The following is a 13,292-nucleotide window of genomic DNA, read 5'->3' as shown; positions in this document are numbered from 1 at the left end:
CAGCAGGTAAATACAAGGACAACCGTTCTGTGAGTTCTGTAGGTAAATAAACAGAAAGAACAACAGGAAGTGAATTCAACAGGTAACTAAAAGAAACACAGAGCTCATTTTACATGGATGTCGTTCTTAATATGGTCATCTTTCTGTCACCCTGTGTCACATTATGTCTGTCACCTCTTGTACACAGGAGTCTACAGGGATCACGGGAATCACTGGGGGGTGTGGAAATTCTTGACCTCACCAACGAGAAGGATGTCATAATTAGAGCGCTACACAGTAGTATACTGGGAGAACGTTTTTGCTTTGAGGTCTGTATCACTGTGTTACCCGCCGGGGGGAGAGACAGACTCCATGGGACATAGGTCTCTGTCTGTGTCACCTTACAGGGAGAGGGACAGACTTCATGAGACATAGGTCCCATCTTTTTTTGTCACTCTGCAGTGGGAGGGAGAGACTCTGTGGGACATATAGTAGGTTCTTTCTGTCTATGTCACCCTGTGGGAGGGAGAGACAGATGTCCCTTCTGCCTGTCTCACCACATCACTATATCACGCAGATTATCACAGCTGATGGCAGTCGCTGTTTTGGATGTGCCTCGGTTCAGGAGCGAGATAGATGGATCGAGAATCTACGTAGAATTGTGCAACCAGACAAGGTGACAATATTTGTATCATATTCACTATACGCGTGTCACAATGAGTACTTGTGTATAACATGTAGGTTCTGATCATCAATAAGATTCTTACCCCATATAGAATCTCTACTTCTAGTCCTATAGAAGTGGTTCTTATAGCCCCGGTTCTTCTCCCCAATAGAATTGGTAGCTTTCCCGTTCTATAGTTCTGGTTCTGGCCTCCTAAAAAGTTTTTCTTATAGCACCGGTTCTTATCCCCTATAGCATTGACTGTTATAGTCCTGGCCCCCTATAGAATGGACTCAACAGTCCTAATGATAACCCACCATATAATGGACTCTTATAGTCCTCATCCCAAACCCCTATAGAATAGACTCATAACTCCAGATCTGACCCCTTATAAAATGGACTCTTACAGTACTGGTTCTGAACACCTATAGAATGAGCTCTTATAGTCCTGATTCTGAACACCTATAGAACAGTTTTTCATGACTGGTTCTTGTAGTCCTGGTTCTGTCCCTGTATAGAGTGGACTCTTGTAATCCTGATTCTGAACCCCCGTAGACTGCACTCTTATAGTCCCAAATTCTGACCCCTATTAAATTGACTCCTATATTCCTAGTTCTGACCTGCTATAGAATGGACTCCAATAGTCTGATACCCTATGGAACTGGATCTTAGAGCTTGGTTCTGCCCCTTCCCCCTACCATCCTCATCCCCCTTTCTACCTCAGGATAACTGTGAGCGTGAAGAGTCCTCCCTCAGCCTCTGGATCCACGAAGCCAAGGGCCTCCCCACCTCGAGCTCCCGCGTTCGCTACTTCTGCGAGGTGCAGCTAGATGGTGCCCTCTACGGCCGGACCTCCAGCAAAGCAAGCGAGGCAGGGATGGTGTTCTGGGGAGAGAGCTTCAACCTGCGGGACCTACCCCCGTCTCAGGGCCACATGGCTCTTCACCTCTTGCGGGAGGGAGAGAAAAAAGGGAGAGACGCCACCGGAGTAGGGACAGTGACACTGGCTTTGGAGGGCATGATAGAAGGGGTGGAGAGGTGGGTGCCCGTAGGTGGGGAAGTGACACTGAGGGTGCGAGGCAGATATAGGAGGCTCTGCGTCCTCCCCGTAGTGCTGTACAAGGAGTTTGCAGAGTATCTCACCTGGAGATATCTGGAGCTCAGCAGAGTGATGGAGCCCATCCTGAGTGCCCGGGAGAAGGAGGAGCTGGGGAGATCACTGGTCTATGTCCTGCAGAGTACCGGCAAGGCCAAGGTGAGAATGTGGGTCTCCTGTAGAGGGAGGGATAGACTCCATGGGACATATTTCACTTCTGTCTGTATTACCCTATGCAGGGAGGGAGAGATTCCATGGGACATGAATCACTTCTGTCTCTGTTACAATGTCCCCCAGCGGGGGAAGAGACAGACTCAATGTGACATATCTCTCTGGGATGGAGAGACTTTATGGGGCATAGGGCCCTTCTGCCAGTGTCACCCTATGCTGTAATGGACAGACTCCATGGGACATAAGTCCCTTCTGTCTGCGTTAGCCTGTGGGGATGTGAGGGACTCCAATGGACATAGGGCCCATTTGTCTGTAGTCACTCTGTCACCCTGCGTGGGAGACAAACTCCATGTGACAAAGGTCTCTTCAGTTTTTGTCACCATGTCATCTCCCTAGGAATTCCTGGTGGATTTGGGAGTAGCCGAGATTTCTCGTTATGATGACCGGGAGTCATTATTATTCCGGGAGAACACGATTGTTACCAAGGCCATCGAGGAGTACATGAAGATGGTGGGACAGACATACCTTGCAGAGACCCTGGGTGAGAAGCAAAATAATCACACTGTAGAAGTGAGAGATAGCTCAGGCTCTTTCTAAAGATGAGAGATGGCTCAGTCTCTTCTAGAGGGAGGCTCAGTAGGTGCTCTCTTCCTCAGGTCCCTTTGTCACCCACATCTACGCCTCTGAAGACAGTCACGAGGTCGACCCCCTGCGCTGCCCCCCAGAGAACCTGAGTGAGAACAGGGGGAATTTGTGGAGAAGCTGCGAGGAGGCTGTGAAGAGTATACTGAAGTCACAGGAGTGAGATATCACCTGGTGTCATATACTTACTATACCCCTTACTTTCTCTCGCCCTGAATCCTGTCTCACCCTCTCTACCCATCTCCCCCTCCTTCCTATTCTTTCACTTTCCTATTCTGTCTCTAGTGCTCTCTTTCCCACTTTTTTTCTTTCCCTCCTCTTATTCCCTTTCTGTCTTCCTCTTCCACTCATCACTTTACCCCTTTCTCTCTCTCCCCCATCTTCTCCCACCATAACCCTCACCCCCTCATCTTCTTCACCATTACACTCAACCCCCCCCCCTCTGCTCTTAACCCCCTTTTTTTGTTTTCCACCTCACCATCTCCCTCTTCTTCCCTCTCAGCCTACTCTCTCTCTCTCTCTCCCCCTCTCTCCCTCACTCTTGCTTCTCCCTCTACCTCTCTATCTCTCCCCAGATCATTCCCACCTGAGCTCCTAGCAGTCTTCTCTGCCTGGCAAGAAGAAGTTAGCCTGCGGGGGCAGCCAGTCCTTGGATCACGTCTCGTCAGCGCCTCCCTCTTCCTGCGCTTCCTATGTCCGGCTATCCTCTCCCCGGGATTATTTAATCTCTCGCCTGACCACCCTCAGCCCCTCGCTGCTCGTACCCTCACCCTGGTTGCCAAGGTCCTACAGAACCTCGCCAACTTCACCAGGTGTGAAGCTGCTGACACTAACACCATCTGACACTCTAATCCCATATAATGACTACACCCCAAGAGCTGACACTTTAATTCTTGGACCCTAAGAAATTACACTTTAATTATATAGAATGACTTGACACTAAAAGCTGAAATTCTAATCCTATATCATAACTGGACCCTAAGAGCTGAACCTTTACGTACTCCACAGGTTCGGGGAGAAGGAGGACTACATGGGGTTTATGAATGGCTTCCTGGAGCAGTATTGGGATGGGATGTCCCTCTTTCTGCAAAGCGTCGCCGATCCCGATAGTGAAGTAGCAGCGGCGAGATACGAGGGCAGTGCTGACCTGGCTTATGAGCTGGCCGCGCTCCACGCCATGCTGTGTGGGATCTTCACCGGGGTCCATCAGGTGCCAGAGAAAACCCTATAGAAAGGAATAAATCTGATTTTAAACTAGGCTGGAGAGGGGAGGGACAAGAAACAGATAAACTAAATAGAATAGATAGGAATGAGGAAATAGCAAAGGGGTCATGGAGGTAGAACGGGGGCAAGTGGGAGTTGGGCAAGCAGGGAGACACCCATTGTAAATACAGATAACACTAGAAAACGTTTAAAGACTAAACCCAATTGGAATAGAGCAGATAAGATAATAGTACAGACAGAAAATAACCTTAAATGCATGCTTGCTAATGCAAGAAGCCTGACAGATAAAATGGGGGAGCTTGAATTAATAGCTGCAAGGGAGCAGTATGATATCATAGGCATTACTGAAACATGGTGGGATGAAACTCATGACTGGACAGTTAATTTAGAGCAGGCCTGCATAACTCCAGTCCTCGAGGGCCGCAGACAGGCCAGGTTTTCAGGATATCCCTACTTCAGTATGATAGCGAACTAGGGGAAGGGGGGGGAGATGGAGAAACCCTCGCTACTGCTAGCTGGAAATGGCTTGCGGTCGGAGCGCTTCCTATCCCCAGCAGCCTCCGATATGGGGTTTTGCTATTGTTACATTCTATGAATAATTTTAACCACGGGCACACCTCAGGCTGATACACTTGAGCACCCGGTATTTATTTGCGGGGGCCCAGCCACGTCTTGAGAGGTATGCCTGCTTCCACAGTACGAATGAATCCTGTGATTCTTACCAGTTTCATGTTGACAGACACTACTTGTGTACTGCCATAGGAGCCACTGATTTTGCCTACCACCCGGTCTGATACACACATGAACATATGCCAATGCTAACAGGCACGATTTGCGCACTGTAAGAGCAGCTACTATTCTGCTCTCCATATTGTCTGGATATATACATGGTAACTCCAGGGTCCTAATTTCATGTTGACAGACACTACTTGTGTACTGCCATAGGAGCCACTGACTTTGCCTAATCACAAGATCTGATGCACACATGAATATATGCCAATGCTAAAAGGCACGAGTTGCGCACTGTAAGAGCAGATACTATTCTGCTCTCCACATTGTCTGGATATATACTTGGTAACTCCAGGGCCCTAATTTCTGGATCAATACATGTTAACAGGCACTACGTGTGTACTGTCATAGCAATAACTGATATCTCTATGACTCATTGATGTATGTGGTATAGGCAGTCACTGTGCTAAAATACTCACGAAGTAGCTATCACCACACCATTCCATATATACTCTGGGAGGGTTTTATTAAGACTCTGAATAGCTGGGTATGCTTTAGGTGCATACTCTAGGAGTCTGGATAGCTTACCACTATCCACACACGACACTCTGCAAACTGGATCTCGATCTGTGTGCAGGCACTATTTGTGCACTGCGTTGCTAACCCTTGATACAGCATTTATTCTTGTATATTGGGCTACTTAGGTATTCACTGTGACTATTTACCTCTGTATGCCACTACCTACTATAGGTCATCTACACATCACCATACATCGCGGTGATAATTGTTAGCACATTGGTAGTGGATGGTATCAGCCATCATAGGAGTTTAGATAGCACAGTGACCACTATTTTGGTTCATTCGTTCTTATTTTAAATTCGCTGTTTACTGGCTCACAACACTACTTTATTGGATTGACAGCGTTCCACATTATTTTATTCTTCTGAGTTACGACTCAAATAAATATATATTTTATTGTTCACTCACTCCTCCCTTTCAACACATGTATTCTAGCTACACCTGTTCATTATTAGTGGAAGAGTGCTCTCCTTGGGGCCCATGCTCTCTTGTTGTTGTTCTATCCTTACTTCAGCACAGCTGGCTCAATAAGTGGCTCAGTATGACTGAGCCACTAATTGAGCCAGCTGTGCTAATGTAGGGATATCCTGAAAACCTGGCCTGTTTGCGGCCCTCGGGGACTGGAGTTGAGCAGGCCTGATTTAGAGGGTTATCCCCTTTTTTGGGCGGATTGAGCAAATAGAAGAGGCGATGGAGTATGTTTATATGTTAAACCGGATCTAAAACCAATTATAAGGGAAGATGTTTATGAAGGGAATGATGGAAATGTAGAGACCTTGTTGATAGAAATTAGCAGTGGAGGTAAAAGTACAAAGAAAAAATGTTTGTAGGGATGCGCTATAAACCACCAAATATCTGTGAGATCGAGGAAGCCAAAATAATTTTCCAAATGGAGAAGGCATCTAAACTATAGTAGGTGAAGCTTGCATAATGGGCGATTTTAATTATCCAGACATAGGGGCCTATTCACTAAACAGTGATAAAACAATGCAAAGTTGATCGGCAATGCACTGATCTTATCGCACTATAAAACATGTGGGTCAAAACGGTATTCACTGAGGAAAAACAGCATTTGTTTTTAAAGTTCGGTAAAAAAAATAGAGCGTTGAACAACTTGTTTTTTTTAAATGTTATCGTGCTCTAAGTCCTATCGATCGGCAACTGTTTGCTTAAACTGCAGCCAGGAAGATGGTGCGTCTCCATGCACGGCTCTTACAGGCGATCGTGCAGTTTAAATATTCATTTTAATACTAGTGTGCGGGAGCAGGGGGTCTCCTGAGCTGAAGCGCATTGATTTCAGCCTCGGGAACCCTCTCCTTCCCGAGATACATGCCCCAGTATGAGGTGCCGGTATCCCCGCCATGTTTAAATTGTCCGCGTCACGTAACCAGGGGATTTAAATGCTGCAGGAGATACCGGCACCCCATAACGGGGCCTGTATCTCTGGAAGTAGGGGGTCCCCGAGACTGAAATCAATGCGGTTCGGCTCAGGAGACCCCCTGCTCCCGCACACTAGTATTACAAAAATACATTTTAAAAAGTCATAACTGTAGCGGCTAAGGTAATGAAGCTGCTTTAATGTGAATGTTACTAATAGTGTACGGGAGCAGGGGGTCTCTGGAGCTGAACCGCATTGGTTTCAGCCTCGGGGACCCCCTGCTTCCCGAGATACAGGCCCAGTTATGGGGTGCCGGTATCCCCGCAATGATTAAATTCTCCCGCGTCACATGACGCAGGAGATGTAAACGCACAGGGGATACTGGCACTCCATACCAGGGCCTAAATCTCGGGAAGCAGAGGGTCCCCGAGGCTGAAATCAATGCGGTTCAGCTCAGGAGACACCCTGCTCTCGTACACTATAAGTAAAAAAAAAAAATGAAAGCAGCTTCATAACCTTAGCGGATAACACTAGCAGCTATGATAAATGTATTTATTTATTTTTCATACTAGTGTAAGGAAGCAGGGGGTTTTTCTGAGCTGAACGGCATTGATTTCAGCCTCAGGGACCCACCTACTTCATGAGTTACAGGCCCCAGTATGGTGCCGGTAACCCCCTGCAGGATTTAAATCCCCCGGTCATGTGACGCGGAGGATTTTAACATTGCGGGGATACCGGCACCCCATAACAGGGCCTGTATTTCGGGAAGTAAATCAATGCGGTTCATTTCGGGAGACCCCCTGCTCCCGCACACTAGTTTTAAAATTAATATTGAAACTGTACCATCGCCTGTAAGAGCCGTGCATGGAGACGCAGCGTCTCCAGGCAACTCTTCCAGGCTGGAGTTTCAATCGATAGGATTTATAGCGTGATGGAACTTATATATATAAAAAAAAAAAAAAAGTCATTTGATGCTGTATTTTTTTTTTTTTTTAACGAACTTTAAAAAACTTTGATTTTTTCTTAGTGAATACCGTTATTACCAACATGTTTAATAGCGCGATAAAACAATGCAAAGTCGATCGCAATGCACTGATTTTATCGAAGTTTAGTGAATGGGCCCCTTTAAGTCAGAAGGGACGGAGGCATCATATCAGAATTATAGGGAATGTAACAAAAGTTGCAGAAGGGCAATCAAATTATGAAAAAAGGATTGCAATGGAAAGTAAGGGCAACCCTAAAAAGTTCTTTAAGTACCTTAATAACAAAACAATTTAAAAAATAAATATAGGACCCTTTCAGTGTGAGATAGCCAGGCAAATTATTGGAGATAAGGAAAAAGCCGAGGTATTAAACAAATTTAGTGTCTCTGTATTTACCAGGCAGGAATCAATTGCAATAGTAGTGCCGCAGGAGGAAGCCACAACCTCTATATTAACGAACAATTGGTTAACTGAGGAAGAAGTTCATAGGCGGCTTGATCAAATTAAAGTAAATAAGGCACCTGGCCCTGATGGCATACATCCAAGAGTTCTCAAGGAGCCAAGTTCATTAATAGCTAAACCATTACATTTAATATTCAAGGACTCAATTTCCACAGGCTCAGTACCACAAGATCAGTGTAAAGCAGACGGGGTGCCTATATTTAAAAAGGGAACTAGATCAAACCGGGGAATTACAGACCTGTAAGTCTGACATCTATAGTCGGGAATCTACTTGAAGGTTTAATACGGGACAATATTCAGGAATACCTAATGAAAAACAATTTTTTTAGTAATAGTCAGCATGGATTTATGATGGATAGGTCGGGCCAAACTAAACTTATCGTTTCTTTCAGAAGGAAAGTAGGAATTTAGACCAGGGTAATGCAGTTGATTACTTAGATTTTGCAAAGGCTTTTCATACGGTTCCACACAATAAATTAGTGTACAAAATAAAGCAAATTGGACTCAGTAAAAATATTTGCACCTGGATTGACAACTGGTTGAAGGATAGACAACAGAGAGTTGTCATAAATTTAACTTCTTCAAGTTGGACTAAAGTTGTGAGCTGAGTACCTCAGGAATCGGTACTGGAACCCCTGCTTGTTAACTTGTTTATTAATGACCTCGAAGTTAGCATAGAGAGCAAAGTCTCCATCTTTGCTGATGACACTAAATTGTGTAAGGCACAGTAGTAGAATCAGAGCAGGATGTCATTTCTCTCCAGAAGGACTTGGATAGACAGGAAACTTGGGCAGGTAAATGGCAGATGAGGTTTAATACAGATAAATGTAAATTTATGCATTTGGGAAATAAGAATAAACAGGTAATTTACAAATTAAATGGGGATAAATTGGGGGAATCCTTGATGGGGAAGGATTTAGGAGTGCTTGCAGACAGCAGGCTTAGCAATAGTGCCCAATGTCATGCAGTAGCTGCAAAGGCAAACAAGATCTTATCTTGCATTAAACGGGTAATGGATGGAAGGGAAGTAAACATAATTATGCCCCTTTATAAAGCATTAGTAAGACTACACCTTGAATATCGAGTACACTTTTGGGCACCACTCCTTAGAAAATACATTATGGAACTAGAGAAAGTGTAGAGAAGAGCCACCAAATTAATAAAGGGGATGGTTAATCTGATTTGAGGAGAGGCTAGCTAAATTCAATTTGTTTACATTAGAAAAGAGGAGTCTAAGGCTGAGTCCAGGACCCGTGCTGAGGCGCGTTGACCCTTGTCAGTGAGCCCCTGCAGCCGCAATGAGAGCGGCTTTAGCAGGGGCTCGCGCACGCGTCCGCAGGCTTAGGTCTTATACAATTTTTAGTTTGAGCGCTAACGGGAGCTCGGGCCGGTCATGTGAGCGGTTCGCCCAATGAGGGCGAACCAGCTCCGTGACGTCACTGGCCCGCCCCCCGACACGCCCCCGGACGGCGCGCGAACTAAGGCCAGGGAAACCACCCGCTTTCCCTCAGCCTCAGCGCGCCTCCGCACTGCTGCAGTCACCATGGACTCAGCCTTAGAGGGGATATGATAACGATATACAAATAGTCAGGGACAATACAAGGGGCTTTCAAAAGAATTACAGCTCAACTCCGTTATAGCGCGGTCCTCGGGGGCTACCTGATCCGACTGCGCTATAACTGGAGTCGCGCTAATTTTTAAAAAAATGGCCGCCGTGTGCCTGATCGGGAGGAGGGGGGAGGTGGAGTGAGGCACCGGCAGCCCTACATGGCCCCTAGCAGCCACTGTAGTTCTCCCAGCATTCCCCGCACTCCCTTCAGCAGCTCCGCACCAGCTAACCATCCTCCAGCCTCGCACCGATCCCCCCCACCTATTCCCCCCCAGCCTCGCACTGATTCCCGCACCGCCCCCACCAGCCTCACGCCGATCCCCGCACCGCCCCCCCCAGCCTCGCGCCGATCCCCGCACCGACCCCCCAGCTTTGCGCCGATCCCCCAGCCTTGCACCGTTCCTCCCCCCCCTCAGCAGCCCCACGATGCTCCCAAAGGTGGGCTTTGACACCAAAGGTAGGGGGGGCTGTGTGTGTGGTGTGGTGTGTGTGCTGTGAGTGTGTGCAGTGTGCTGTGAGTATGTGCAGTGTGCTGTGAGTGTGTGCAGTATGCTGGTGCTGTGTGTGCTGTGAGTGTGTGCAGTGTGCTGTGAGTATATGCAGTGTGCTGTGAGTGTATGCAGTGTACAGTGAGTGTATTTAGTGTGCTGTGAGTGTATGCTGTGAGTGTGTGCAGTGTGCTGTGAGTGTATGCAGTGTGCAGTGAGTGTATACATTTTTTTTATTTTTTAAATATATTTTTTTAAATATTTTTATTTTTTTTTTAATTCGGGGTCCATGCTCAAACCGCGTTATATGCGGATCCGCGTTATAGTGAGTCGCGCTATAACGGGGTTTAGCTGTATTCATCCCAAGGGCAGTACAAATGAAATGGGATCATCCCTTAAGGTTGGATTAAAGGAGATTTCACCAGCAACAAAAGGAAAGGGTTTTTTACAGTCAGGGCGGTTAAAATGTGGAATTCGTTACCCATGGAGACCGTGATGGCAGATACAATAGATATGTTAAAAAAAAGGTTGCCCATCTTTTTAGAAAGGAAAGATATACAGGGATATACCAAATAAGTAAACATGGGAAGGATGTTGATCTAGGGCAGGCCTGCACAACATGCGGCCCGCCTGGCCTCTCTGTGCGGCCCGCGATGACTCCGGCCGGGCGCCAGTTAATGAAATAAATAAAAAAGTTTAAAAAATGGCGGCGATTCCCTGCGGTCCCGGCGCGCATGCGCATGGCCCGCTCATCCCCCCTACCCCCCGCTCCCAACATGGGACGGGGGGGAAGTAACAACCAGCTCCTCCTGCGGGCCCGCTCCCCCCCCCACACTCGCAACGTGGGACGGAGGGGGAAGTAACAGCCAGCTCCTCTGCGGCCGCCCCCCCCCCTGCTCCCAACGTGGGACGGAGGGGGAAGTACCAGCCAGCTCCTCCTGCAGCCTGCTTCCCACCGCTTCCCTCCTCGGCCAGCTTCCCGTGTCCCCCAGAGCTCACCTCCCGTGGCCCCGCCCATGAGCTCACCTCCCGTGCCCTCCCACCCCCCAACCCGTGCCCCCAAACCCACCTCCTGTCCCGGGCATCTTCCGCAGGGATATCGGGGGCAGGAAGGGAAAGCGTCCGGCGGCAAGCTGCACCCCCCCGGTCACTGTCAAGTCACTCTCTCCCGCCCAGTCACTGTCACCCGCCCAGTCACTGTCACCCGCCCAGCCACACTCACCCGCCCAGCCACACTCTCCCGCCCAGCCACACTCTCCCGCCCAGCCACACTCTCCCGCCCAGCCACACTCTCCCGCCCAGCCACACTCTCCCGCCCAGCCACACTCTCCCGCCCAGCCACACTCTCCCGCCCAGTCACACTCTCCCGCCCAGCCACACTCTCCCGCCCAGCCACACTCTCCCGCCCAGCCACACTCTCCCGCCCAGCCACACTCTCCCGCCCAGCCACACTCTCCCGCCCAGCCACACTCACCCGCCCAGCCACACTCTCCCGCCCAGCCACACTCTCCCGCCCAGCCACACTCTCCCGCCCAGCCACACTCTCCCGCCCAGCCACACTCTCCCGCCCAGCCACACTCTCCCGCCCAGCCACACTCTCCCGCCCAGTCACACTCTCCCGCCCAGTCACACTCTCCCACCCACTGTCACCCAGTCACTCTCTCCCACCCACTGCCACCCAGTCACTCTCTCCCACCCAGCCACACTCTCCCACCCAGTCACTGTCACCCAGTCACAGTAAAGTCACTGTCTCCCACCCACCAATCACTGTCTCCCACCCATATTTTTTTGTTGTAGGTGCGCTATGGGTTTGGGGAGGGGTGCGCTATGGGTTCGGGGAGGGGTGCGCTATGGGTTCGGGGGGGGGTGCGCTATGGGTTCGGGGGGGGTGCGCTATTGGTTCGGGGGGGGGGAGCTGCTCCTTTCATTTGTCCAGGGCACCATGATTTCTGTCGGCGGCCCTGTGGGTGATGTGAGGTGCAAGGGGGGAGAGGGTAATGGGTGATGTGAGGTGCAGGGGGGAGGGTGATGGGTGATGGGAAGTGCAGGGGGGTGATTGGAGGTGCAGGGGAGGGTCATTAGAGGTGCAAGAGGGTGTGATTTGAGGTGCATGGGGGATGATTTGAGGTGCAAGGGGGATGATTTGAGGTGCATGGGGGTGATTTGAGGTGCAAGGGGGGGTCATTGGCGGTACAAGGGGGGTGATTTGAGGTGCAAGGGGGTGATGTGAGGTGCAAGGGGGGAGAGTGATGTGAGGTGTAAGGGGGGAGAGTGATGTGAGGTGCAAGGGGGGAAAGTGATGTGAGGTGCAAGGGGGGAGAGTGATGTGAGGTGCAAGGGGGGAGAGTGATGTGAGGTGCAAGGGGGGAGAATGATGTGAGGTGCAAGGGGGAGAGTGATGTGAGGTGCAAGGGGGAGAGTGATATGAGGTGCAAGGGGGGAGAAGGATGTGAGGTGCAGGGGGGGTGGGATGTGTGTGGTGTGCAGGGGGTATTGTGTGTTTGATGTGGAGGGGGAGTATTGCGTGAGGGGGAGAGATGGGGGTATGAAAGATAGATGGGGAGTATCGCAAAGGTTGATAGTGAGGGGTTCTGGGGGAGATAAGAGGATGATGATGAAGGGTGCTGGGGAAGACATGGGGGAGATATGAGGATGAGGATGAGGATGATGATGTGCTGGAGGAGAGATGATGATGGTGATGATGATGATTTTACCCGTGCGGCACAATTTTTTTTCTTCCTTGGAGCAGTTCGGCCCTTCTCACTTTACGAGTTGTGCAGGCCTGATCTAGGGAGTAATCTGATTAACAATATTGGAAGGAATTTATTTTTCCCCTTATGAGATAACATTGGATGATATTTCACTGGGGGTTTTTTTTTTTGCCTTCCTCCTGGATCAATATACTGCAAGTACGGATATAGGATAAAGTATCGGTCGTCTAAATTTAGCATGGGTTGAACTTGATGGCCGCATGTCTTTTTTCAACCTCAACTACTATGTAACTATGTAACTGTATAAACCTATAAATCGCTTTATAAAATTCTATAAACCTCGCAGACCAGAGAGAGGGAAGAGAAAAACTGAACAGTGTGGACCTCAAAGGATGAGAATGTCAGGGAAGCAGGAGTAGGCAGGAGCTAAAACTTGCATTGAAAAGAAAGCGTTCCTACTCCACGCCACATCCCACGGGACGAGGAGAGGCCACCATAGGATAGAGGAGAGGCCACCATAGGATAGAGGAGAGGCCACCATAGGATAGAGGAGAGGGCACCATAGGATAGAGCTGCC

General features: G+C 49.0%; 1 protein-coding gene across 1 annotated transcript in view; it reads left to right on the top strand.

Annotated features, from left to right (window-relative positions):
- The window catches only part of RASAL3 (RAS protein activator like 3), a 105,967-nt gene that overhangs the window by 76,436 nt on the left and 16,239 nt on the right, over positions 1-13,292 (top strand). The window contains exons 6-12 of the mRNA XM_075577301.1: positions 188-308; positions 557-655; positions 1,368-1,898; positions 2,307-2,451; positions 2,567-2,711; positions 3,128-3,364; positions 3,561-3,762. Coding sequence (XP_075433416.1) covers positions 188-308; positions 557-655; positions 1,368-1,898; positions 2,307-2,451; positions 2,567-2,711; positions 3,128-3,364; positions 3,561-3,762 — 1,480 coding nt within the window. The remainder of the gene's footprint in view (positions 1-187; positions 309-556; positions 656-1,367; positions 1,899-2,306; positions 2,452-2,566; positions 2,712-3,127; positions 3,365-3,560; positions 3,763-13,292) is intronic.

This window comes from Ascaphus truei, chromosome 20 (genome assembly GCF_040206685.1).
Source record: "Ascaphus truei isolate aAscTru1 chromosome 20, aAscTru1.hap1, whole genome shotgun sequence".
NCBI classification, from domain to species: Eukaryota; Metazoa; Chordata; class Amphibia; order Anura; family Ascaphidae; genus Ascaphus; species Ascaphus truei.
This window is presented reverse-complemented; position numbering and strand designations above follow the sequence as displayed.